The sequence below is a fragment of the Thermoascus crustaceus genome (assembly GCF_041956765.1).
Source record: "Thermoascus crustaceus strain CBS 181.67 unplaced genomic scaffold VTN00scaffold_6, whole genome shotgun sequence".
Classification (NCBI taxonomy): Eukaryota; Fungi; Ascomycota; class Eurotiomycetes; order Eurotiales; family Thermoascaceae; genus Thermoascus; species Thermoascus crustaceus.
The window spans coordinates 1,678,170-1,704,282 of NW_027192532.1; the positions used below are offsets into that span (position 1 = coordinate 1,678,170).

The window sequence follows — 26,113 nt, forward strand, 5'->3', positions numbered from 1 at the left end:
GATCCGTAGATAGGGAATCACTCAGACAGGGTGTCTAATTCTCAGGACGGAGTAGATTATATGAATACGAGATGCGGGGTAGACCCCAGGAGGCGACATGCTTGTTGCGACAAGAGAGAATCCTATTGATGGATAGAAAGAATGAGCGATATCTCTCAAACAAGGCTGGCCTATGAAAACTATCAAGGTCTGGTGCGGCTGAAGGACCGAGGGAGAGCCAGCTAGCCAGCCTTGTTGGGCAGCAGTTGTACGAACCATCCTCCTCACCCAACCCACCTTTCACCGCCTCTCACCCTGATTGCATGAGCAGAGAGCAGTCTACTACAGAGGAGAATGAGAAAGGCAGTTTGGAAGTTGACTGCTGACCTTTGCTTGGTACTCGATAGTTATGTAGGTACTGACAGATAATGGACTGGTCTTTCCTTTCTATCCATTCGATCTTTCCTTAAGTTATCCTTATGTTATGACCTATTCCTTCTTGATGTATTCCGCAGCCCTGTTTAGGCAGGCACGTATCAGCTCGTCCAGTTTAGTTGATAAGGGGCTTTCCCCCCCATCTCACAGATGGATTCTTTATGATCATCCATTAGCTAGTCTTTGCATGAAACAATTTCTTTCCTTTCCATTCGAATAAGAGCCGAGTAGATAATTTCAGTACTATATACAGTACTGTGCCGTATCTTTGTCATTCCTCCTCCCCTGCTACTTAATGGCTTGGCGGATTGCTATCCTATAACCAATGATTTTCAGGCTATCTCATCATTAAACATGATGTAGGGACATACCTAATCTATCCACTCTATATTAAGATGTCAATTGAGTCCAATGTCTCTTGAACTAGGCAGTCAGCATTCTAGGTGGCTCTGCCAGGAACTATACCTGCTAGCATGTCTACAGTTGAAAGTCTAGAGGGTCCAGTTCTATGAGGATAGCTTCTAGGCCGCCAATTCATACATTTGCACCTTAATCACTTGGAACTGCGCAAAAGCGCGCCACTGCACCGCCACTTCTTGTATATTCACTACAGTATGTAGCGAAAAAGCCTAGATACTACTTACTTAGGAAGGAAGGGATGACCCTTGCGGACTAGGTACGTACATGTACACATGTGGCATACATACCTATTACAGTGATTTAGGTAGGTACCTAAGGAAGTAGCTATTAATTAGCATGACAATAACCAGATCCATGTTCTGCCTTACCTGCTTGTTGTGAGACGCTGTGCTCTGAGACTCTCTCTCCCCCTCCAACTCACCGGAGCACAGCATGCAGAAGCCAGCTGAGATAGCTGCTTCTAACTTTCTGTTTCAGACAAAAATAAACCACCCTTGGTCGATCTCCGATCTCCGATATTTTAGGGCTCTGTACGGAGTACAGTTACTAAGCCAAGCTAAGCCAAGGTTTCTGGGGTCTGTTTACTTGCATATATTTATGGCATAGTGCTTTTTTTATTATTTCTTGCTGCTGCTACTACTGGGTCGGTCCGAGGAAGGTTCCAGAGCAGTGGAATCGGGTCGGAGGTTGTGTGGAGTCGGGAGTCTACCTACATAATTAAGCCTTGTAAGGTGTCTGTTTGGCTATGGAGTACAGTAAGTACAGTAGTACAGTAGTACTGAACTGTACTGTCGCGGCTAGTTAGTACTACTATGTATGCATGTATCCGAGAAGAATGGGTGCAGTGAGTGAGTGATGCAAGGTCTAGATTCCCTCCAGGAGAGTAGTGTGAGAACCTGGTTCCTAGTATACTGATATACTGTACCACGGATAAATCAATTAAGAAAAAAAAATCTGACCGCGGTGTGTTTATTCGTGTGTATTTATCTTTCTTTTTTCTTTTTTTTTTCTTGTATTGGTACCTCATATAATCTAAAATACAGTGCCATGGTAGGAATAATAAAAAAATAATAATAAACAAAATTGACCCTTCCATAAGATACCACTGTTCAACATGACGCGGCTACGGCCCCACAAGTGCCAGGATTTGTATTATATTTCACACGGCGTACGCCACACGCGAGCAATCTAGAACCGCGCGGACTTGAAAAGGGCCTTATGGAAATAATATTAATAACCCCACGGCGTGACCTGAGACAGGGAACCGTAAATCAACCGGTGTGGGGAACCATGACCCTGTTTCAGTCTGGGGGATATGGTGGTCTTTACCTTAGTGGTGCTACCGTGCTGTGTACCTGGCTAGTGGCGGAAAGGCTGAAGCAGGGACTGGAATCGCTGGATTTTTTTGTCCCCTCTGTTGTGTTGCAAGTTGCCACACGGTATACAATGCAGATCGCTTAGATAGGTTGGGATAGACAAATTAATTAATAATATTATTATACATATAACATCACGGATTGCACGGGACGTACCCCTAATTGTGCATCCGGAGAATTAGAGGAAAAGACAGATCTTAGGATCAGCGATGGCTACGGAGGGACTTGCATCACGGCAGCGAATCGGTGCTGGAGGAGTTAAGGTACGGTGCGCATGGGGAAGTGGCAGCTGCAGCTGCAGCTGCATCAGAGCTCCAGAGCGCGAGAACAAACGCGGATCTGCAAATGACGTGTGGCCGTCGATTCGCTTGCGATTTCTTGCTGTAGCCTCTTACAAGCGGCAGGACAAACCAAACCGGCTTTTAAAATTAATCAATGATGCGCTCATCAATGATCCAGGGCAGAAGGTGGGGTGTCAAAACATTTTCTGTTGATGGACTACGATTCGAAAGTCAATTGAGACAGAGCGGTTCACTTGGAAAAGAGCTGCACGGTCTCCAGGAACCGGGCGAATCACGATGGGGACGATCCATCCGGACCCTCGAAACAAGGGCCGTGTGTGACTGTGTGCCTTGCCAGGAACCATGTTAACAGGAACCGAACCATGTTTTCTGTCCCGGATTTTATTACTCCCCACATCGGGAGCTCTCCTTGTTTTGAACTTGGTCTTACCGCACAGGGACGGGAAGGCTGAGAAAAGAAGGTTAACGGTATTAACTTGCGAGATCGCCGGCCTGGACAGGCTGGAAGCATCGAGAACCGGGCCATGATCCATCAGCCTCGCTAACCGCATCTTCTGCGTCATGATCTTCCGCAGCGGTGGGCGTGGCTGTGGCGAAGCACCGAAGGTTTTGAGTTTTGCACTTTGCGCTTCTGCTCTGCAGTGGCCGTGCCGCTTTACGGACTGTGCGGCTTGCAAATCCTCAATCGTGATGCAGTCTGGTCACGAGTGACGGAAGTCGGTCCGATGATCAGTCAGGCCGGATCGAAGATCATTGACCTTCACATGCGAAGCTCTTCTCATTCCTATACACAACGCGTAAGTGAGCTTTCTTTGCAATGCTGCTTGCGAGATTGCTAAGAATATGCCGTATAGAGGATACGGTGGGTGCGGATAAATCTTCCGTAGAAACCTTTTGGTTCCTGTACTACTAACGGGGAGCATCCTATCGCAGACATGATTTGCAAGTGGAGTCGGAGATGTGACTTGTGAACAGTCGGGCTCGCCACTCCTGCTGCTTCAGAGCTCCGTTGGAACTTGGCGGTAGCGGCCTGACGGGTTAGACGCTTTAGTAGTATCTAGCTAAGCTGCCGCTGTGTGTGTTGGTAGGTGTGAATCGCGATGTGCTCTGATGTGCGCTCCCATATCGGCGACCATTCCGTTGCGGGAGAACGACGGAGTGCGCAGGTGGGAACTGGCCAGTTTTGAGCCTTGGAAGGAGAACCAGTGCTGGGATCATCCTATACTCCGTACATCAAAAGCAATCAGGGCAAGATCCGAGCCGCAGAACTTTCCAAGTACGGCAGACGGTTGCTGAGTGAGATCGCTCCTCCAGTAGCGGAGAAAAACTCAAAAGAGATAGCGGACCATCTACCAAGTCGTCTAGTTGACCTTTGCTTGGGTCCTAGGCCTGGCATTCTGCAAACGGCGGTTTTCTTCTCCCGAAAAATATGCCTCGCTGGACGGAGCCCTTGGGCTTTTTTTATTATTATTGCATCCCCGCACCGCATACAGAAGACCTGCACACAACCTGGCAGTCTCCCAGGCCCCAACCCGCCAGGTCCTGCTTGGGCCTTTCCGTCTTCGGACAGGCGCATGCGTTAGGGCCATTGTGGATGTCCGGTGTCCACTGTGCCCGTGTCTATACATAGCACGCGTCCCGAGCGACCTGCTTCCATAGTTGATTTCAAGGGATCTTTCGACAAGGATCAGGTCTGAATGCATATGAGGAATCCAGGATCATAGAGGAAAAGGGGCGCATCGCAGAATAATTTCTTTTTAAGGTGTGAAGTATACCACCAAGATCGACCGACCCCAGTCGATAAGGTTAGCAGTTGTGGAACGGATTCGATTTGACTCTGCTAGGCGGGATTCCTCCAGTTTAATCCGACAGTGAGGGACTGCTCGCAGGACAGATAATAAAAAGCAAGGCCAACCCCTCGGAGGTATATAACTAACCCGCTGGGAATGGGACACATATCACTTATCCGACTATTTACGGGACCTAGTTGATGTCGCGCATGCGCAGCAGAGTTTATCTGTCTCTGCGCCCGTCGTTTATCCACTAAGGTCCAAGCTGTCGAAAACAACCATGCTCTTTGTAGACCCGAAGGCTGCGTGTTCTTCTGAGAGCGCAGGCGCGATGCACGCGCTCGCGTTCCTCGTGGGGGCTGGTCGTGATGTGATATCTGTAAAGCGCCCTGGCTAAGCGCTGGAGGTCAATCATTGCCTAAGACGATTTTCTCAAATGCCAGAGCAGAGGACTAGTCTAACCCCTTGAAAGTCTAACGGGGAGCAACGATGTATTTGAGATGTGTACGGAGGCCATGACAAGCCGCTTCCGGTCTTGGGAGGCCGCGATAGACGGAAGACGGTGTATATGTACTCGGTACTTGTACTGTGTACAGTAGCTAATGTAGGCAATCGTTTGTGCCCGATCAGTCTGAGGCCGGCGACCAATCTGCCGCACACGCCTCAGCTCACTATTACGGAGGACAGCAAACCCCTTGTGTCTGCGATGGCATGGCCATAGCGACCTGCAGTGGATCAACCTCCTGAGGGCGCCTTCCCTGTCAGCAGTCCCCAAGTCGAGCCGCCAGCACGATCCCTCCGTTTCCAAGAGGCAGAAAAGGCGACGCTGATGAGAAGCATCTGAGATCGCGCTGCATATCTCGCATAGCGCACAGTGACTACTGTGCAGTGTTTACGCACAAGGCGGCGGCGGCAGCAAAGGACCAGGAATCTCGCCCGGGCTAGCGGTGGCGTTAGGTACTTCCACGACCCGTCAAAGTGGGTTCGTGTGGGTTCGTTTGGTAGGCGGCTGCCGATTTGGCGGGCTATCATCGTGCGGTGGATTCGTCCCAGGTGGCAGGCCAAGATTCCGCTTCTGGAGCTGGGAGGTGTCGTGTCTCTGAATTATTCTGGGTGAAATCCTGCTGGAAGAAGGTGTGCAGGCCTGTTTTTACCGGCGTTACGGGACGTACATGCTGGTTTTCCGGTCTCCCCTCCATCTCTCCCACAGACATTTCGATCGTCAGTCTGAAGAGAGAAAGAAAGAGACAAAAGAGCACGCACAACTGCCCTGCCCTGCTTGGCTTGCAAAGTGGTGCTGTTTGGTTTGGTTGCGTGGATGCTCCACGAAACCGTCTGTCACGAATCCAACCCCTCGAATTCCACGGCAGCTGGTCCTGTGCAAACGTCGAGACCCCTTCTCCAGGCCTTTCCCTCTCCTCCCCCGAGGCCAACGGGCGTCTCCATTATCTCTCGTTTTTACGATTGCCAGCCCTCGAGCAGCCGATACTTATCGCTGCCTGTCACCGTTCCCGAATCGAGTCTGGCGTGACCCGCGACCATTGCAGGGTCCTTTCGCAGGCTTGCCCTCCCAAGCTCAGTTCTCCGCCGGAGCCTGCCCAATAATCCCTCCAATCCCTCTATCTCCTGCCATCCTGCCCTCTTCCCATCCGCCAGCGTTCCTCCTCCCACCCCTTCCTCTCGTTTATACGGTTTTACATCGACCAGCGTCGGGGATCCCTCCCACCTTCATTTCCTTCTTTTGCTGTCTCGGGATCACGCCGGCCTCGGTCCACCTTCTATTATACTGCGGTCGTTCTTCCCTGCGGGCAACGCACGCCTCCGGCTTCTTCACTGGGAGCTTCCTCCCTCAAGAAGCCCTTTCGTCCGTCCCACGGTTCTGACGTTGACGCGTCCTTCCTCTTTGGTCGTTGCCCGCAATGGCTCCTTCTCCGCCGCGCCTGCGCATCTTGTCAGGTGTGTGAACTTTCCCGCATCCATCCCATCGTTTTCTCATCTGGATCGCTCTCCCACCACGCTTCCCCTCTCCCTGACCCCAATGGCTTGTGCACAATGAGCGGACAACTAAAACGATGTTGTGTAGTGGGCGGCAATGCGGTCTCGGCCTTTCTCTCGTGGAGGCTTCAAGCGACCAACTCGTGCGATGTGACGCTGGTCTGGAAGTCGGGCTTTGAGTCGGTGGCTCAGTACGGGGTGTCATTCAAGTATGTCATCTATCCTGTCCTGATCTTTGTTCCCTTAGAATATCCATGTTACTGACAGAGCGACTTTGTCAGGTCGAAAGTTTTTGGAAACGAACGATTCAAACCCCGTCATGGTATAGTTCACCTCACTGAAGCGCGTCTACGATACCGTTCGCATGCTTACCCTTCTGGTAGTTGTGCGCACTCCCGAAGAGGCCTCGTCGAGGGAGAACGCATTCGATTATGTGATCCTCTGCGTCAAGGCATTGCCAGACGTCTACGACCTCGCATCCGTCATCGAGTCCGTCGTTACGCCGCAACATACATGTATCCTAGTCAACACCACAAATACCCTTGGCGTCGAAGCTCAACTGGAGCAACGATACCCCACTAACGTCGTCCTTTCTCTCGTATCGGGAGTGGAGATAAATCAGATTGGGGCGAGCGAATTTGAGCACACGGGTTCAACGGAGATCTGGGTGGGGCCCGCTAGCAAGAACCCTTCGATCCCCGCAAGCATTCAGAACGATATGGCGCAGGCGTTGTCCATTACCCTTGGTTCTGGCCAGGTAGAGTGCAAGGTCTCGACGAATATTAGACAGGAGCAGTTTGAACGCATGATAGGGTAAGAACTAGAACGTTCGTGATACGTCGGAACCGTACCGATTGCTGAATCTATGTGACAGGCCTATTGCTTTTTATCCTACCAGCGTTCTGTTTGAAACCCCCAATTACTCTCAATTGCTCCAAAAAGTCGGGGTGCGTCAGCTGGTATCTGATGTTATCGATGAGCTGCTCCAGCTTGCCTCTGCGCATGGCTGTTCATTCCCAGATAACTTCCGCGAGAAGACAATCGATCAGATGATCGCCTCGTCGAATACCCCGAGCACAATGTATCAGGATTTTCTGGCCAGACGACCCATGGAAGTAGAAACTTACCTTGGTTCTCCCATAAAACTGGCAACAGAATCGGATATCCGAGTTCCGCGGATAGAGACGTTATATGCGATGCTACATCACGTCAATACCGTCAACCAGAGCAGACCACAACAGTCTGACGCATCGCCTCCTGTCCTGGCCCAGCCTCCTCCACGGATGTCTGTAGCTCCTTCGCAGAGACCGCCGACGAATGGCAGCATGCGGCCCAGCAGAACGACATCCGGCATGGCTGGAATGCCTCCGCCGCAGAGACGTGGCCCGCCATCCATGGGCGGCTATCCGAGACCACCCAATGGCCTCCCTCCTCCTTCGAAGTTGCCCCGTGATCCTTCGTTCGAAGACAATGGTCTCGAAGAATTCAGCCATCTTGTAGTGTACGATGACGCCCCTGATGGCGCAGCACCAGCACCTCAGAATGGTAGCGCCGGGTATCCGGATGTGCCTCCTGCGGCAGGCCCTTCTTTGGCAGCGGATCTCGCATTCAGGGAACGCGAGCTGGCAATTCGCCAGAGGGAACTGCAGTTGCGGGAACAGGAGATGAATATGAGGCGAGGTCCGCGGAGGCCGCCACCCTCTAAACCGACGTTTGACGAGGAGGACGAAGATGACTATTTTGATCCCATGGATGCTCGGCTACCCGTCCCGCAGATTGATCCTGACAACTTCGACATGTTGAGTGTGACGTCGCGTCGGACAAGAAAGGCTCCCAGCGCCAGCCAGTTACGAAAAAATCCGGAGATGAGCAGCAGCAGCCGGCCAGGTTCATCGTTGAGTCGTTTCTTTACTGGAGGGAAGAACCGGGCAAGCGCGCGGATGATGCAGGAGATCCCAATGGTCAATGAGTCTCTTCTGGATAATCCCATGATGATGTATTCGTCGAACAGATATGGGGCTGTCGATAGGAAAGAGATACATGTTGAGTCAAGGGCCAATTCGATGAGTGCCGCACGAATGAATGATTATGGTCCCGGTCCTTACCCGCCGAGTAGGCGGCCAAGCAATTCGCCTGGAGCGCATTACGGTCCAGGAAGTCGTGCAATGGGTCGACCAGCCACTTCTCATGATGCGTCCCTTGTCCCGCCGAATGGGATGATGCCACCAGGTGGCCGTCCATCGCCTCCCGGGAACATGCGAGCGCCCGTCCCGAGATATCCTCCCGGGCATGGTAACGCGGTAGGGCCGCAGCAAGTGGAGCAAAATCTTGGGGTGAGCAATTCGTATCCAGCCAAGGGCTCTCCAAACATGAGAAGTCTGACCGGAAGTGCGAGCGCCAGCGCGGAGAGTGGTGACAGCGGAGCGAGCGCGAATCTCGATTCCGAAAACTCTGCTCACAGCAGCCAAGTCAGCCTTGGAGCGCAGCAGCCTTCCATGCCAGTTCGCTAAACTACCGACTGACGATTTGGTATAACGTCCGCGATTCTGTTTCGAACGGACCACAGGAACCTGGATCTGGATCCCATTCCTGAATCCACTCTTATTCGCCGACCGATTCTCTTTTTTTTTGAGTTTCATCACTTGTTCTTACCTTACCCTAAGCATACTACTTAATGCCCGCCATGCCGGTAACCCTGCGCATCGAAACGCAGCTGGTTTGGAAACGGCCCTGCTGCTTTATGATTCTCCGCGGAAAGGAAGGGGAACATTTTTCACTAATTCTCTGCTGTTCGCTTCTATGCACATATGTAGGGACCACGGGACATTTCTTTTGCCGGTTTCTTCGGAGTGGTTGGGAAGGTGTATTTGAAATTTCCTACTCTCTTTGTCGCATTGTCTATTTTAATGAGGCTAAGCGGGTAGAGCTAGCCGGAGGAAACTCCCATGTTCTCTCATGCTCATTATACGCCTTCGTCATCAGCCTCCTTGTCCACAATGAATCCCGTTTTCTTTGTATGACAGGCTGTACACTGCATCACTGGCGCATTATCATTCGGAATCGTATAAGGATCCATTTTTTCCTCCCTGCACTGCTCTCTTTTGTGGTTTTCGCGTGTCATGCTTTCATTTTGCTTCTACACATCCTGTGCTATTTTATTCGAGCTGGCCAACGTCGTTCAGCCAGCGCAATGATCTCAGCTTTGGCGGTCTGGTTTCTGGCGCACGAGAAGAGTGGAAGATTGATTTGTTCGGGTTATTGATTGGACGGGTTGGGCTGGGCTGTGTCTTCGCTAGGACTTAATCGACGGACTTCTTGTCACTGTCATGGCCGCTCAATTGATTGAACAGGAAATGTCCGACCAATGAGAGGAATTCAAGGCCGGTCCCTCAGATGTCTTGCATTGTAACATTACATCGGCTTCTGCTGTAGATAAGATGTTGCCCCTGCCGCTTTCTTATATGAGCGAATAACTATACCGGTCTACCTCCGATGAAAAGGGTTTGATTGCACGAGTTTACGGGTGTATATGTTCAAGACCTGAAATTTTGTGTAATTTCCGTACCGAGTATATATTTGACGGGGCTTTCAAGTGACACGTGACTTGCTGTCTGGCCCAGTTTGTACAACTCCGCTCAGTAAGTTGTTTGATACAACCACGCAATTGAGCGACGCAATACCAATCCACTTGGGATCAATCAACGAGCTACAAGCAAGATAATCGACAACATGCCTCCACCACCGCCATCCCACCAACACCACTACTCCACCTCCTCCCAATCCTCCCTCCCCCGCGCATCCATCCTCCCGACCCAAACCAACACCATTACCACCGCACCCTCTTCTTCCTCTGGAGCCCCCGCGACGGCGACAGCACCCTCGTCAATGTCCACCGCCAAAGCGCGCCAGTACGCACACCTCCACTCGCAGCTGGCCCAGCTGAACGCGCACCTCGCGGACACGGAGAACCTCCTGCGCATGACGGCCGTGCAGGCGGGGGATATGCGCTTTTTGGGCGGATATGTCGGCGGATTGTTTATGGGGGCCGCGAAGGTGTTGGGGGAGGAGGGGGTTAATGAGGAGGAGGGACAGGGAGTGCAGGATAAGAGGAATGAGGGGGAGGGGAGGGAGTGATTTACCACCTACCCAGGTAGCTAAATTGGGGTTTTTGCATCAATTTGGGTTGGACTGGCTTAAGTTGGGTTGGGTCAGGTTGTGTCGGATTGACGGGTAGGTGTCTGCTTGGTTTGGTATTGCTTTACTTTTCTGGCTGCGTTGTCGGGCTATTTGGGTAATTGTTGAAAGGACAAGACAGACCTTTTTCTTGAAGAACCTGAAACTGTCTCTCCAACCTTAGTTGTTAGGGACGAGCTTGATGTCCCCAGCATAAAGTGATTCTGCTGAAAGAACGTCTCTACTCCTACCCTGCGACAATGTCGATTGCTGGCTAAATGATGGGTTTTGAAGCCTCACGACGGACCGCTTTGAAGGACGCTACATACATACATACGTTGGGTTCCGAAGAGTACGTTACATACATGGCTTGTGGTGTGGTTATCAGATTTGGGGGATCTTTCTACCAACGGGCACCTAGCACCTCGCACTTTCTCGAGGAGGAAGTCAAATATCGATCCGTCCGATAATCCTGATCGGTTCTTCCAACATCGAAATCACCTTCCGTCCGAATTAATTGATCGAGCTACCCCATTGAGACCGGTCTAGCTCTCGACGATGAAGCCTCCACCGAGGATGATGGCTGGTTCATCCAGGTTATGGTGTTCATAACTAGGTGGTATTTGTTAGCGAGTGTTTCGAAATGCCATCCCGTTTTGACATCCGCGACGTTGCGATGTTACGGACAGAACGGACAAAATAACGAAAGAGAGACGGCTCACCTCAATGTCCCGACACCTCCCGCTTCCAGTATCAGCGCCGTATCTGTCAGCGGCTTTCCGATCCACCGCGTCGCAAAGGCGCGCAGGATGTGACCATGTGCGACGATGAGGATGTCGCCTTTGGGCTCAGTCCTGTCGTCTTTCTGGTTCTGGCTCTGGATCTGCTCCATGTACGGCTTGTGGTACTTTTCACGGATCTCGGCGATGAGCGCGTCGAGACGACGGACGATGTCGGAAGGGGATCTGGCTCAGACAGATACAATTGAATAAGATTAGTTGCTGCAACAAGTCCCCATGTCTTCCTTACAACGATAATTGGGTTATCCGAAGATGGGCAATGACTTACTCTCCGCCTGGACACCCATCCCGCCAGATATCCCAGCTTCCGTCCCCCGTCTGCTCCTTCCTCAACTCCCTGATCTCCGGACTCTTCAGCCCCTCATACTCGCCGTAATCCCACTCCCGGATCGCCTCCGTGACTTCGACCTGCGCTTCTGTCCGGATGGGCTCCTCATCCTCCGGCTTCCGGCTCTCCTTCCAAGGTAGTCGCTGTCGGCATCCAAGCTGGAGGAGCTCGAGGGTCCGTTGCGCGCGGAGGCGAGGGGAGACGTAGCTGTTCGCAAACACCTACATTAGCTATACCTACGTATAGAGGTATGGATCGGGACATACATATGCGCCAATTTCCGCGGCACGATCAGCCGGTCATCCCCGACAAGGGCCTTCCCCGTCGCGAGGATGCGCTTCTCGCCGTTCGCCGTCAGCGGGAGCTCCGTCGTGCTGGTGTGTCGGCCGTTCAGGGACCATTCGGTCTCTCCGTGGCGGATGATGAAGACGCGGGGGGTTGCCATCTTACGTCTTTCGATCGATAGATAGATCAGGTATCTTCAGGTATCTAAGGTAGGGTGGGGGGGGATGTGGTATAGGTATTGCGATTGGAGTGGAGAGAGGGGACCCTTTGTAAGAGGTCAATTAAATTTTATAATAGAAAAACAGGAATTTCATCAAGTTAAGAGAGATAAATAAAAGAGCGGATAGCATTGCCTCTTTTTCATTTTTGTTGACCGCAGCCCCGCGACTCGTGATGCTTAGTGAAGGCGGGTACTGTCCTTGTCAGCCTGCCTTACGCGGTGCTCGGGGAATGACGTCGCCGGTTGCGGAAGTGCAGGTTTGTTAGGTAGGTACCTACGGATAGTGCTTTCGACAACGAAACTAAAGGTATGCATGTATGCTTACGAAGGACGTGGCTTGCCTACAAAGTATGCTTACAAAGATATACCTAATGTCTGTACTTGATTAATTGATGTATCAGGTTGGTTGATGCTGGCTTGATGATAGTGTTCATCTTCATTCTCTCAGGGCGTAGAGCTAGAGTTGTCTCCCCTCCTGACACTTTTACTTGGGCTGCTGAATCTTTGTCTTATCCTTTTGTATGTATAATGCGCTTTATCGTTCAACATATCATTCAGACCTGATATCCTGTATCCAAGGATTGTAATAAGGAGCTTGTCAAGCGTCTGAGGGAGGCCTCCTAAGATAAGATAAAGCTGAATTAGGGTACGGATGGGAGTGGGTTTGGTCTTTTCTTGTTGGCCAGGTGGCTTTTTTTGGCGCCTGGGATTAATATACTTATGGTATTATCAACTTTGATATTACATGGCAATCCTTGCACAGAGTGACGTGTATGCATCCAAACCTTTTTGCAGGTCCTTTTCTAATAAATACGTAATCCAAAGTCCAAGAAGCATAAACAATTCTGACAGGACTAGGATCGGCCAAGGGAGCATGTCAAATGGGAAAAGTTGATGATTGGAAGGATGGAAGTCTGCTTCTTTACAGTTCTGTGTCCGCGTCGTCTCCTTTCTCCCTCTTGTGCTGTACCGCGTTATCCGGGATGCTCACGTCCACTCGTCGGGTGAATTGACTGGCCGAAACAGCTGATCCTGTTGGATTCTGAACAGATATTGTTGCCATGGATTGATTCTTGCATTTCTGGAATTGTATAACGATTAAATTATAGTAAACTACCTCCGACTGCGTTCAGCGTGTATCCATCCAGAGGACCATCTTTTGGTAGAGTCTCTGGAGAAGACATTCCAAGATCCGTTCCTCTTGATGCATAGCATCTCGTGGAAGGGGTTCTGCCAAGAAATAAGTGCCACTTTCAACATCCAAAATCGCAGGGCAAGAGCGCCAGAGATGAAAATCGAAGTCTGAATGCTATTCTCATATGCAATAGCGCCGATCGACGCCATCCAAGCGCGCAGAAGATTAGGTACCTGTCTGCTTATCTGCTAGCCTATCTAGATAGCATACTAATAATATTCCTCGATAACTAAAACATCTAGTTCGAACGTTAATCCCAGGTATGATTTGTTTTGATGCGCCTTATGATTAAGATGATTAAGTTTGCGAGACGATGTCCCGTTGCTGCTTGGGATTAGCCTCAGGCAGTAATATCATTTGTTCAGGTCAAGATTGCAGAGCCATTGTAGCCTCGAAGCGCTCAGACATCCATTTACATATCAACAATAAAAGCCAGGTTCATTGACGACTCAAGTCATTTCTACGCTCTTTCTTTTCATAGTTCGAGATATCTAAGTCACTGGCCATATGTCTCAAGAGTGCACTTCAAAACCAGACATCAACCAATACACAGCTCTGGATAAATAACCCATCCCCCTCCCTCCTCCCTCATGAAGCATAAGGTTTCATCTACTGTACTGTGCTTAGTTTTGTCTAGTGACAAAAAATCCCCGAACATGCTCCGTACAAATTCCACCATTCATGACAAGAAAAAATATTAATAGACCATAAATGCATGGCATGCTGCCATCCACGATCTACTTAAGCCCGCGGGCCCAGACCCACATCCCGGAACTTCCCGCAGATAAAGAGGATTTGCACCTTGTCTTGGCTCGGGAGGCCTAACGAGTCCCGACAGGAAACGTGCAGTAGCGCGGCTTTCGGCCTTCGCGCCGTCGGCGCTCGGGCTCGCGTCCACTGTGACGAGACCGAGCGCGAGGAGTAAGTGAGTGAGCCCTAAGGTAGATGGTGATTGTGAAGGGAATGGAAGTATACAGGTGTATCTTCGCTTTTCTGTCGCTGTATATTTAGTTCTCTCACTTTTCTCTACTATCTATGTACTCTACATATCTAGGTAGCAATTGATATTATTTATTGGACGAGCCTTGGCAAATTAGGTCGGGTATATAGATCCATATCTACTACCGGCATCATCTAATTATTATAGGGGGGCATGAGTTTTGGAGGACCAAGAAGGAACCATGATGGCTTTGCACAGGGGTATATTCTCTCACCAGGTGTTCCTGATTTTTGTGATTCATCTGCCTGCGAATTGAGAGACTAACGTTGTTGTGTTTGCAGTGCGATTATCGACTCCCAGTATGCTGCTACGAGCCTCATCGCGCTTGACAGTCAGACGATGTCAGAGTGTCGTTGCTCTTACCATCATTTCGGCGCCTAATCAGGTTCAAGTCATGTATGTTCTATGTACGCTACATACAAAATTAAATCAATCCGCATGATATTAGTTGAAGCCGCTTCAAGAGTGTTCTCATCGATCATTTGTCCCTTGTCCCTGCTCATATACCGCATACAGATGTACAGTATCTAACTCTTCCATAGGCCACAAACAACAAAAGCACAAGCGGCACCAGCACGAACAGCACCAACCATCGAAATCATCAAAACTCCCCAAAACCAGGGCCAACAAATCCTTGCCCGTCAACGCCTCAGCCGCCCCACCTCCCCTCATCTCGGCATCTACAAATGGCAGATCACCTCCGTGGTCTCCTCCCTCGAGCGCATCACTGGTATCATATTCGCCGGCGGCCTGTATGTCTTTAGCACTGCATATTTTGCGTCACCCTATCTGGGGTGGGATCTGTCGTCAGCAAGCATGGCCGCTGCATTCGGGGCGCTGCCTGTGGCTGTCAAGGCTGCGGCGAAGTTCTGCGTTGCTTGGCCGTTTGCATTCCATTGCTTCAATAGGGCGAAGTACTTGGTGTGGAGTGCTGGAGGGTTGCTTACAAATAGGCAGGTTGGGTGGTTGTGGGAGCGACGACAGAGAGTGCAGTTGCGTTGACGGTCTTGGTGTATGTATGTAATGCATAGTAAATAAAGGCCATGGGTATCTCATTAGATTGCAAAGATTGCGGCCGAATAACTGGCGTGACTTAACATCAATAAGTACCGTACCAAGGACTTAGCATGTGTTTAGAAATGATCTTAGTTATTAGAAGCTTGGTGTCTACTCACCGCGTGCACTCAACATTACCATCCCCACTCCTCCATCAATCCTTGCATCAGCGATGCCATAGGCAGTGCACTTTCCATCTCTGTCCGTTTCAGCAGCTGGAGAAGTTGCTCTTGCTCTTCACGAGGCCGATCATGGAACCATGGCCCGCATGCGATAACTGCCGTGCAGGCAGTCAGACGCGCGGCAACGAGAGAGGTCGTGAATGCAATTCCACATACTGCCTCTGCATTTCGGAGGACTTCGTCTGAAATGGTTCGTCGATGGCGTTGGTAGCCAAGACCGATTCGGGGAGTGTTCGGATTGTAAATGGCGAGGAAGAGCTTCGCGATGTAGTAGTACTGCACTCCTGTAACTACATATCAAGTGTTATTAGGGTTAGCTGAAATTGCGACTTCGGAAAAGTGGAAAACTGGTTTCGAAACGTGAGTAGTAAAGAACTCACCATGCCAGGGATGACCCAGACGTATCTCTGGAAAATATTGCTTAGCATCTTTGTCGCGATTGATAACAAGAATTGGATCGAACGACTTTGCTCTGCAGAGATTCCACCGCTCGGTTTTGGCCCGCGCAGCTTCCCAATTGGCATTGTTTAATGTATCACCCCCGAAGCAGAAACCTACAATCTCAGCAACGATCCAGGTCATACAGTTCGCCCACGTGCAGTCGTTGGTCGCATCAAAGCCCAGATCGAAGGAAAGACGCTCGTCCCACCCTGCCAAGTCCACCTTCAGCGGCCGCTGACTGAGAAGGGACATGTAGATATCTTGCCGCACGAAGACCCAGAAGGCGGCGTGGCCCAGGCCTCCCCAAGTCCGGAATTCTGGCTGGGCGTTGGCAAATACAGATGTGCCGGTGAGACGTCGCTCCGGTCCGGCTCCCATTTGCGACTCTGATTTAACCTGTGTCAGCCAGTTATTTGTAGCAAAAGGCTTTCTATTTGGTGTTCACATGTACCGTTTGTCTCTTCAAAAACCCTCAATATAACGGCCGCGGCAAAGAGGGTCTCGTCTGCTACAAGGTCCTTTTCATCCAACATGGGAATCATAAGGGAGAAACATTCCTGATGGTAGCGGTCCGCGGCAACGGAGTCGAAATCTGTCGTCCGGCTCAGGTGACGTGCCGAAAATGCCATAAGAGCATTGAGCAATACAGCGCAGCTGAGTACCAGTTCGGGTGCATCAACTGCAAAGTGTCGTTGAATGTCCGTAATATCGAGCTGTAGTGATGGGAGTGGCTAATATGCAGGTAAATCAAATCATGAAAAGCAGAAAATGTCAAAGCTTCAACTCATGAAGAGTTGGCTAGGGATGGACGACAAAGTAGAGCAGCCAGAGATTCCATGTAATGATGGGAAAGGAGGGCCAGCTCAGGAACCTTGAATGGTAATAGCATCCTAGGCTCATAAAACAGAAGGTCACCCACTTTGTGATGTAATGCACGTGGGCTATGAAGTAGCTTGGGCGAAACAGGAGATACTACTTCGTCAGCCTGATCACCCATATTGAGCAGTTCGCTGACAGGAACATGCCGTATGCTAGAAGTTGAATGAGAGGGGGAAATGATAGGCAAAAGATCCGTTGCGGCCCTATTCGAGTAAGTCAGGCTTAATGCACGGAGATCAGAGTTCTCCGGGAAGGCCCCCAAATCGGCACTCGCATTGGAAGAACGATGAGGAGTATCTGGAAGGGTAAACGAATCATTATGTCTGCTGAATCCAGTTTGGGACGGACTGTTTTCGGAAACGTGAGTGTTGCTTGAAGGTGAGAAGCTCCCTTCAGATAGCAGTAGGACACCTCGGGTAGTCCTTGCAGAACTTGAAGAGAGCTCCTTGTTAGATGGCGATTCAGCGCTATCTCTAGCATCAGATAGCGTTTGATGCCTGTACTCCGCAATCACATTCAAGGTTTCGTCAACGAAAGATACTATTGCCATTTCCATAGACGCATGTTAAAACAGCGGGCCTTGACTGGCAAGAGGGTGGCAATTCAGGCAATTAGTTGTTTGCTGCTTACATTTAGAAGGGGTCTTGAGCCAGTAGCGGTCTTCTGTAAAGATATTATCATGCTCAGAATGATCAAAAGCACCGACTCCATCCTTGAGAGCAGCATTCTTGAGCTGAGCTCGAGCAGCTACCCTCTGGCCACTTCGAAAGGTCAGTAGGTCATCAGGGACGCATTCTCTGGCTGTCCGTCGGCAACGACCACATCGGGGCTTCTCCTCATCACATTTGAGATGCCGTCGACGACACGTAAGGCTGTAAGAGAAGGGTTAAAAGTCAGCCAATGGCTCTCAATGACGTTGAGATCTCTATTCAGGTTACCATCCAGTCCGCCCCCTTTGAGGCAGTCTTTGCGAACCTGCTGCTGTTGGCATTGATCGTTGACATGAATGTAGACAGACAATGAAGTTTGTTCAATGTGAGCAATTCGAGAGGGATGGACGAGGCGGTTTGCCGTTGTCGTCATTTATCGGGAGCCTTGGTCGAGCAGGATTCTGGATAAGCATTCCTTGGACAGTAGTGCCGCTTAAGATTGCCATCGCTGGGAACTCTTAGAGCACCAACTGGGGGTTATATCGCCGTCAGGGGGGATGATTGGTCCACATGCTCTTTGTACGATGATCCGCGACTATCTCAGAGCTTCCCCGCATACGCGGATTCGTGGGGAAGATTGCGGAGTAACGGGCCCCAAAAATGGGAAACCCGAGGTTTCAAGCTGAAGAGCGAATCATCGCTGGATGAACGCGGCAAAACGGTTATTGACGCCCTTCAAAGCCGTCGGATCCTGTCTGGGGTTTGCCTTAGGCGGTCTTGTCATGATGTAGGAACATGGATGTCTCCAGGCAGTTTCGCAGACTTATTGTGATCACCTGAGAGTGACAAAGGTTAGCAGCATTCCCAAGGTTTGGCGGGAAACAAAGAGAGATAATAAGTAAGTATATAGCTATTTTCAATTCACTATAAATGACACAATAATTGAAATTTATTCGCTTATTAAGTATCTACTATAACTCTTAATTGTTGGTTAAAGTTATTGGGCGAAATAGGCGGTCTCCCCCAGTACTGCCCTAAACCTGTCCCTAAATCTTACCTGAAGTCAGGTTAAGAAGCACCGCTCGTTGGGAAGCCTAGACGTAGCCGAACTCAGATGATGGAGCAGCCTTAGTGGAAGTTGTAAAGCAGAGGATCATAGATGCTTAGCCTAGAAAGATACATGAAGCGCCAATATTTTGAACCAGACTGCGACCTCCAGGGCCCTAACCCAAATCCAACCTCTCAGACATACTAAGAGTACCTAAATAATTTCCTCCAATGTAGTCATTGCCATTTACACAGTTGTACATTTGCTATTTATATTACCTCGTCATTCATTTCTTTCCTTCATGCTCGTACATCTCAGACGCAGCCGGGGAGGAGCCCGAGCCGGAGGCAGAGATGACCTTCTCTCCAACGGGGATTCCGCCGCGGTGGGCGTCTTCAACATCGTGACGTCTATTGGTGAAGCAGCCACTCTTCGAGAGAACACCACCAGTGATGCGTGATGCCGCCCTTCTCGAAGATGTAGTCAATGTCTTCAAGCCGCATGCCAGCCGTCTCGGGGAAGAAGCAATACGTGACAGGAACGATGATTCCCGCGTTCAGAACCGCAAAGACAATGTATCTTTGTAGCTGTGTTAGAGAGTAAATGCGTAAGTTATGGGCAGGGCATGGTTAACTCACGTCTTATACCCAATGTTCTGCACGCAGATCGGGATGATCTGGACAACCATGAACTCGATAATCCATGCACCGAAAGATGCAATTGCAGCACCCTTGGCACGAAGCCTCAGAGTTGTAATCTCTGCTGGGTAGACAAAGGGAATAATAAGCCATCCAAAGGCATAGAAACTGTTACAGCCAAATATCATGACGGTAGCCACGATGCCAGCAGCGAAACTACCGTCACTGACGCAGCCGGCCAGAACCACCATGGTGATGATTTCTCCTGCACTGGAGAGGAAGAGTAGTGTCCTGCGCTTGAAACGGTTTACCAGCCACATCTGGAAAATGGAGGCAGGAAGTACCTGTTGTGATGATCCCACTCATGAACAGGGACATGTGGCGCGACATGCCGACGGACCCCTCAAGAACTTTAGGAAGGTAGTATATGATGACACATATTCCACCCAGCTGCTGAAAACTGCAGCTCACCGCCCGTGAATAGTCCCTTCATCTTAAAAGGACCACCGACGGACTCAAGCTCAATTGAGTCGGTAATCTCTTTCGACAGTTCCAACACACGAGGATCCTCGACGGACACATTATTTCCCATCAGACGGGAAATGATGGAATTAGCTTCTGTATGACGACCTTGTTTATGCAGCCAACGTGGACTCTGGGAGAACGGTGATCACAACCAGAATGACGACGATGAACACCATCTGAAAGGCAATCGGAAATCTCCACTGGACCGATCCAGAGACGAGGGCAAAGCCATAGTCCATCCAGTAAGCGACAAACACACCGAATATTATGAGGGAGCTATCAATGGCAACGAGCTTTCCTCTCTCCTTTGCGGTACTGATCTCAGCCTGCCATACAGGAATGGTAGAAGTATTCGCACCGTTCCCCTATCGACACACATTACGTCAGTTTTCAAACATAAGACAGGCTCACCATTTTGATTAAACCTCGAACTAACAATTCCCGTGATCACTCTTGCTGCATACATCATTGGACGGTTGACAGATGCGGTTTGTAAGATAGCTCCGATCAGCATAGTGAGTGTGGCATATATAATAGATTTCTTTCTTCCCCAATAATCTCCTAGGAAAAATGCGGCGATCGATCCTCCAACATTACCTAACTGGTAGACCGAGACAATTAGGCCCTGCGTATTAGCATCCGGGTGATCGAAGTCTTGCCCGAATTTATTGTCGGCGCCAATGATGTCTGAGAGAACCCCTTGGTCATAGCCAAAGAGCATAAAACTGGTTGAACAAGTTAAGGTGGTGAGGGTGACCAAGGTCTTGCCCGTGATATTGAACATGGTGATTGTTAACAAGGATAACGGTAACGAAACAGAGAGTTTGGAAAGCAGAGACTGTTCCTGTTGCAGCTAATGATAACGTTTTTCTCGCATATTCCATTTTCAGGGAATTGAGAGCTATATGTATCTCAATCTGGATAGGAGTACTTAGACTTCCGATTCCTGAGTTGACTGATCCTTGGAGGCTGAATTCTATGAGTCATCCCCCTCAGGGCAATTTTCCCCTAGCCTGGCATCTCCACACGCCAACTGAGCCCGTCGGTCATCGGAGCCACCTGTTACCCCAGATTTCAGAAGGATACTACTACGATAACAAGTTTAAGAGCATGCAAAAATTGAGGTCCATACGGAGTGCTCCCAAGGTCCATAGAGTGACAGGCTGACACCAGGCTGGCTACCCCTGACAGTCTGAGTAAGCAATCAGCTCTCAGAATGGGCTAAGACCTATCATTCTCATTCCAGGCTCTGCTAATCGACAGCGGAAGTACTATGCTACAGTTAGCACCTCGAACAGAAAAACCTTGGCGAAGGCACGGTCATCATTTTCGCGAAAGTGCCAGGAAAGGGAAAATGTATCGAGCTTCACCACCGTTTCCTTCCCCAGATTGTTAGCTCCCCGCATCCAACAGCAGCACCATGGCAGCATTGAGGTTGAGGTACTCTTACTCTATCAAGCTTCAAGTTGAATCCTCAGATGGGACCTCAATCGGGAACTTTCCCAGGCATTTAATTCCAGAATGCAACTGGGTATTGGGTATCGTCACATGTGACCTTGACCTAGATATACAAAGTACTCTTTATTTTTTCATTTTTCTCTCTCCCTGGCACAATACGATTGTCTGAATGCCTTTGTTTCTCCTTGCCTTTTATCGGTCTTCTATAGGTAGCCAGTCATGGATGGTGCCCGCCAGCATGCCCTACCAAATATTATACAGGGTGTTGCTCAGCAGTCCTTTCAATTGCGGCTCGGGGACTGGCTGGTCTTTCTTATTCTGGGGGCCATAGCAGTATTCCGCTTAGGAGATGGCAAGCTCTGGGGAAAGCCTGATCCAAACTCGTATATGTGGTACGTCGCGCCACAGAAGTCTGGCGACCTGAAAGTGCGACCAAAGAAGACAAGGGATATAGGGAAGAGGCTGCAGGAAACAGTATGGGAGACCCTTGCTTTGAGCCGGTTAAATCCAATTCTATATGAAGCTAACCGTAGACTCCTGTGCAGGGCAACGATATCGCCATCTTCTGGGGTTCGAAATATGGGGTTTCAGAACGGTTTGTCGAAAGGTTGTCTCGTGAATGGCGTTCCAGATTTGCTCTGAAGACCTTGGTCGCCGACCTGGATGATTACGATCCTGAATCTAGTGACTTTTCCGAAGGAGAAACTCACAGTCTTTCTCATGTCAACGTATGGAGAAGGCGACCCACCAGACAATGCGGTCAATTTTTGCAGTGGCCTTGAGAAAATGCGGAAGAAAGGAACAGAATTGACTACGCTTCGTTACCTGGCCATGGGAATTGGCAACAAGAACTATAAGCACTATAGTCAGGCGATCAAGGCAGCCTTTTTTTGGCTATGGCCGTCCTAGCATAAAGACCAGCGGCTAAGCCATCATTTAGGTCGTGGATGAGACCTTGTCTGAGCTTGGATCTCAACGGATTGGTCCCGTTGGACGTGCTGTGCAGATGAAAGCCTGGGGACAACAGAGGAGAGCTTCATGCACCGGAAAGAAGAAGTACTTGGAAGCCATGGACAAGTCATCTCACTCCAGGAACGACCGGTCACGTACGAACCGAGTATTGACATTGTCGATGTCTGCGTCGAGGACCATAACCTCTATCTAGGAGAGCTGAGCGAAAAGGCACTCTACAACATCAAGGAAAGAGTGGCATACAATGCTCGGCAGCCCATATCCCGCACCTATTGCGGTGAGCAGAAAGCTTTCCTCAATCCTGAATCGTAACTGTGTACACATGGAATTCGACCTTACTGCTGTTCCAGCCCTGCGTTACCAGACGGAATCATCTGGCAGTATGGCCTGTCAATCCGGACAGTGAGGCCGAACGATCATACGTCTCCTGGATCTCAACTATACCGAGAGAAAGAAGCCGGTTGATATACACGTTAGAGATGGGGCAACAAGCAAAAAGCCTAATCTTCCCGATGCAGGGAGGGAATTTTGTCTTTTGTTTTGCGAAACGACTCCTCATGAGCCGAAAGTTAAAAACATCACCGTCAGTTATGATAAACATGGAAGGGGGAAAGCCTTAATATCAACGAGCGCAGTCCACACTATAAACTGTTAACCAGGCCATGACTGTTCACTAGGATAGCGTACCGCCTTGTCTTATATTAAATTCGAATACTCGATTTGACATTCGAATTCTTTGATTAAGGAAGAATAGTGTTCTAAAACTATAAAATCATATAAATTATACCTAAAATGAAATCACAGTAGAAAGACATAAGGTATAAAAGAACAAAGACTATAGGATTGTACAGTAAATACCTCACGATGGAGGGGAGAATGGACGTGGTAGTCTTTCCTGCCACTCAGAGGGCCGATTGACCCGTCTGAGCATGACCTTGGCGACTTAAATCTTCAGATCCTCCATGTAGTACGCAAAATCGCCCTGCTCATTCTTCTCATACAGACTGGTACCATTCCCCAGGAACCTGAAGCGGTTGTTCGAGTTGTACCGAATGTTGAAGTGCTCGCTGCCCATGTTCTCGAGGCAGTCCTTGAAGTGAAGGATCGAGCCGGGATAGACTCCCGTAACCTGACCTGTCTTCTTGCCGTTTTTGTACCAGCTACGGCAAGGGTCTGCCCATACAGTGCGCTTCAGGAATTCCTGAGCCCATGTGTTGTAGTCTTCAACGGCTTCTTTCTTGACATCGATAGACCTGATACCGGCAAAGGTTAGTGAACGATCTTTTCAAAAGCTATGTTGGCATATGTTGTTGACAGGGTTAACTCACTTGATGTCCTCTGTGGCAATCTTCTTCGCCCACTTCAGGATGTAGTCGCAGGTAAACGAGACCTGTGTCAGAACCGAACCGTGCGAGATGGGACAGTTCGGACCGTTGAACATGAAGTAGTTTGGCATGCCATCAACTTGAACTGCGAAGAAAGCCTCGGGATTCTCCGCCCACCTCTTGTCCAAAACAGCACCGTCACGTCCCACAAACTTCCAGGGGGGAATGAAGGACGTATCGAAGCCAGTGGCGCAGACAATCATGTCGAATTGTTCCTCACCTTCAGCGGTTTTGATACCAGAGGCCGTGATCGTTTCAATAGGTTCCCAGCACATGCGGGTGTTCGGGTTATTGAAGGCCTCCAGGTATCCATCACCGGGGGTGAGACGGCGGCAGCCAGGCCGGAATTCAGGGATCATTCTCTTAGCGATTGAAGTGTCCGGAAGGTTTTTCATCCGCTCCTCCATCTGCTGCTTGGAGATGGCCGTGAGACCAATCTGGAGAGGATGATCACGGATCATGCCATAGAAAAAGCCGTTGATGCTGAAGGAAAACAGAACGGTTATTACTGCTTTAGAAGTATGGAGGTGATGGCTCCGCTTACCTATGCTCGAGATCTTTGCGCAACGCAAAGTGAGCCTTTGGATCCTCCCTGAACCGCCTTTTCTCCTCTTCTGTGTAAGCGAAGTTGTGGCCGTCCTTGGTTTTATCGGCGCAGTAGTTGATAGATATCCAGGTTGGATTGCGGACGTAGTTGACAAGCTTCGACACCTTGGAGTGCATAGCTGAAACGCATTGGATGCCAGAGGATCCATTTCCGATGACAGCAACACGCTTGTTGGTCCAGTCATAGGACTCATCCCTGCGTCAATGTCAGTTATGTTATACGTTCACTTTCAGGAAGTAGTTAGGACGTACCAGCTAGCAGTATGCATACGTTTCCCCTTGAAGTTCTCAAGGCCTTTAATCTCGGGCCATTTCCACTTACTGAATTCACAGTAAGCTGAAATTCTAGGGATTTAAGACAAGAACTCTCTCACTTCAAAAATCCCGCTCCATTCACAAATATCTCTGCCTCATCTTCTTTGATCGCACCGTTTTGTTCGATCTTCAGCTTCCATTTGCCAGAATCTTCGTCCCAGATCGCTTCCAGCACCTTGGAGTTGAACTGAACACGGTCATCCAGGTTCCATTTCCGTACGGTTCTCTGGATGTATGCCCTGATCTCGGGACCAGGAGCATAGAAGTGCGACCAGTCAGGGTTCGGCTCGAAAAGGAACGTATACGCATCTGGCCAACATCAGTTTACTGCTCAGACATTGAAATTCTCCTTGTGTCCTAATATGGACTTACGAGCTGGCACGTCACTGTTGAGGGTTAGTATCTTTGTACATGTACTAGTTGCTGTGAGCAATGACTTACCAAGCAACGCCAGGGTACCTGTTTTCAAACCAGGTTCCCCCGACTTCCGGATTCTTTTCATAAATGACGAAGTCAATCACGTCCTCCAGCTTAAGTTCGTGCTTGATCTTGTGTGCAAGGGTCAAGCCCGAATAACCAGCGCCTACACAAATGATCTTGAGCTTTCTGCGAGAGTACGCAGGTTCGTCCTTGAGAGGCACCCAGTTTTGCGGAGTCTTGCCCTCGGCCACGAGGCCTGCAGAAGACAGATGGACCCCGTTAAGGGTCTCGTCGTTCAGTGGACGGATATGCATGATGAAAGTGTTATGAACAATGATGGTATGATGTGACAATGAGGAAGTACTATGTGCAGGTCCACTCATACCCCTTCATCGTCGAGATTTATATACCTACAGATATACCGCCGAGGGGATGGCTAAACCACAACCGGCTTGACAATTCGGCATTCGAATGCCGGTAGAAAACGGCATGGGGCCATGTTGATCTCAACATATGCACTCGTCCCCATAACCAGTATCTCGGACCAAAACAAGCGTAAAACAGCTGTCCCAAACTATCGTTACACCCCTAAACCAACGATCGCCAATACCGTCCCAAATAGCTGAGTGAGTATGCGTAACGGTTGGGTCGAAGCATGTGATAAGCATGTAGTGTCTGCTGACATGTATGCTAGCAAAATCCGAGGTTCTGTCATCCCTATTAACCAATACGGTACGTTGTTTATATCCAGCTGAGGAACATCTTCCTTGTTACATTACACTGTTGGAAAATGTATCTTGCGGAGACGTCAACCCCGTACAGTGGTACGTTAAGTTGTGAATAGTATCGGAACGTGACACAGGGAAGATCCATTTCCAGAAAGTTAGGTAGTCAGGTACGCATGTAGGGAATTCCTATACTGCATATCGAGTGTTCCGCTAGTCAAAACGCTCGCTTAACTTTAGTACCAATTTTGTGTCTTGACATGGAATAAAATTGATGTTTGTTGATTCTTACCAGGGTACACTGACAGCTGCGCTTACGCAGCATGCATACGAATATGTAACGTATTTCACAAGCGAGCGTGACACACAAGCGAGCGTGACACCGCCCGCCAATTCCTGCCTATGGGCTAAATACTAGAGCCTTTATCAACCAAACAATTGCATTTCTATCTAAAAATCAATTAGGAACTTGATTAGGACATTGCAATCGCTTATGTCCTATAATATGACAATTG

The 26,113-nt window shown here is 49.6% G+C and overlaps 9 protein-coding genes across 9 annotated transcripts; 4 read left to right on the top strand and 5 right to left on the bottom strand.

Moving 5' to 3' along the window:
• Nucleotides 1-6,221: 6,221 nt before the first annotated feature.
• Nucleotides 6,222-8,807, top strand: VTN00DRAFT_8896 (uncharacterized protein; the record flags this gene model as incomplete). The annotated part of the gene is made up of 5 exons (XM_069435795.1): nt 6,222-6,258; nt 6,386-6,506; nt 6,579-6,619; nt 6,681-7,110; nt 7,172-8,807. 5 exons carry the CDS (start codon nt 6,222-6,224, stop codon nt 8,805-8,807), a joined length of 2,265 nt encoding a protein of 754 aa, XP_069285706.1.
• Nucleotides 8,808-10,026: 1,219 nt separating this feature from the next.
• Nucleotides 10,027-10,431, top strand: VTN00DRAFT_8897 (uncharacterized protein; the record flags this gene model as incomplete). The annotated part of the gene is made up of 1 exon (XM_069435796.1): nt 10,027-10,431. The coding sequence occupies one exon, from the start codon at nt 10,027-10,029 to the stop codon at nt 10,429-10,431; it is 405 nt and encodes a 134-aa protein (XP_069285707.1).
• A 584-nt stretch (nt 10,432-11,015) lies between these two features.
• Nucleotides 11,016-12,043, bottom strand: VTN00DRAFT_8898 (uncharacterized protein; the record flags this gene model as incomplete). The annotated part of the gene is made up of 4 exons (XM_069435797.1): nt 11,016-11,082; nt 11,193-11,435; nt 11,539-11,805; nt 11,865-12,043. 4 exons carry the CDS (start codon nt 12,041-12,043, stop codon nt 11,016-11,018), a joined length of 756 nt encoding a protein of 251 aa, XP_069285708.1.
• Nucleotides 12,044-14,482: 2,439 nt separating this feature from the next.
• VTN00DRAFT_8899 (uncharacterized protein) lies at nt 14,483-15,300 on the top strand (the record flags this gene model as incomplete). The annotated part of the gene is made up of 3 exons (XM_069435798.1): nt 14,483-14,498; nt 14,580-14,694; nt 14,841-15,300. The coding sequence occupies 3 exons, from the start codon at nt 14,483-14,485 to the stop codon at nt 15,298-15,300; spliced, it is 591 nt and encodes a 196-aa protein (XP_069285709.1).
• Nucleotides 15,301-15,562: 262 nt separating this feature from the next.
• VTN00DRAFT_8900 (uncharacterized protein) lies at nt 15,563-17,860 on the bottom strand (the record flags this gene model as incomplete). Its single annotated transcript, XM_069435801.1, has 7 exons — nt 15,563-15,631; nt 15,693-15,820; nt 15,917-16,363; nt 16,429-16,656; nt 17,487-17,617; nt 17,700-17,728; nt 17,795-17,860. The coding sequence occupies 7 exons, from the start codon at nt 17,858-17,860 to the stop codon at nt 15,563-15,565; spliced, it is 1,098 nt and encodes a 365-aa protein (XP_069285710.1).
• A 1,104-nt stretch (nt 17,861-18,964) lies between these two features.
• VTN00DRAFT_8901 (uncharacterized protein) lies at nt 18,965-19,443 on the bottom strand (the record flags this gene model as incomplete). The annotated part of the gene is made up of 2 exons (XM_069435802.1): nt 18,965-19,133; nt 19,193-19,443. The coding sequence occupies 2 exons, from the start codon at nt 19,441-19,443 to the stop codon at nt 18,965-18,967; spliced, it is 420 nt and encodes a 139-aa protein (XP_069285711.1).
• Nucleotides 19,444-19,827: 384 nt separating this feature from the next.
• VTN00DRAFT_8902 (uncharacterized protein) lies at nt 19,828-20,501 on the bottom strand (the record flags this gene model as incomplete). Its single annotated transcript, XM_069435803.1, has 2 exons — nt 19,828-20,082; nt 20,154-20,501. 2 exons carry the CDS (start codon nt 20,499-20,501, stop codon nt 19,828-19,830), a joined length of 603 nt encoding a protein of 200 aa, XP_069285712.1.
• Nucleotides 20,502-21,394: 893 nt separating this feature from the next.
• On the top strand, nt 21,395-22,459 carry VTN00DRAFT_8903 (uncharacterized protein; the record flags this gene model as incomplete). Its single annotated transcript, XM_069435804.1, has 4 exons — nt 21,395-21,649; nt 21,721-21,903; nt 22,116-22,281; nt 22,341-22,459. The coding sequence occupies 4 exons, from the start codon at nt 21,395-21,397 to the stop codon at nt 22,457-22,459; spliced, it is 723 nt and encodes a 240-aa protein (XP_069285713.1).
• Nucleotides 22,460-23,090: 631 nt separating this feature from the next.
• On the bottom strand, nt 23,091-25,187 carry VTN00DRAFT_8904 (uncharacterized protein; the record flags this gene model as incomplete). Its single annotated transcript, XM_069435805.1, has 7 exons — nt 23,091-23,400; nt 23,476-24,015; nt 24,077-24,334; nt 24,391-24,459; nt 24,513-24,762; nt 24,826-24,839; nt 24,895-25,187. The coding sequence occupies 7 exons, from the start codon at nt 25,185-25,187 to the stop codon at nt 23,091-23,093; spliced, it is 1,734 nt and encodes a 577-aa protein (XP_069285714.1).
• Nucleotides 25,188-26,113: the final 926 nt, after the last annotated feature.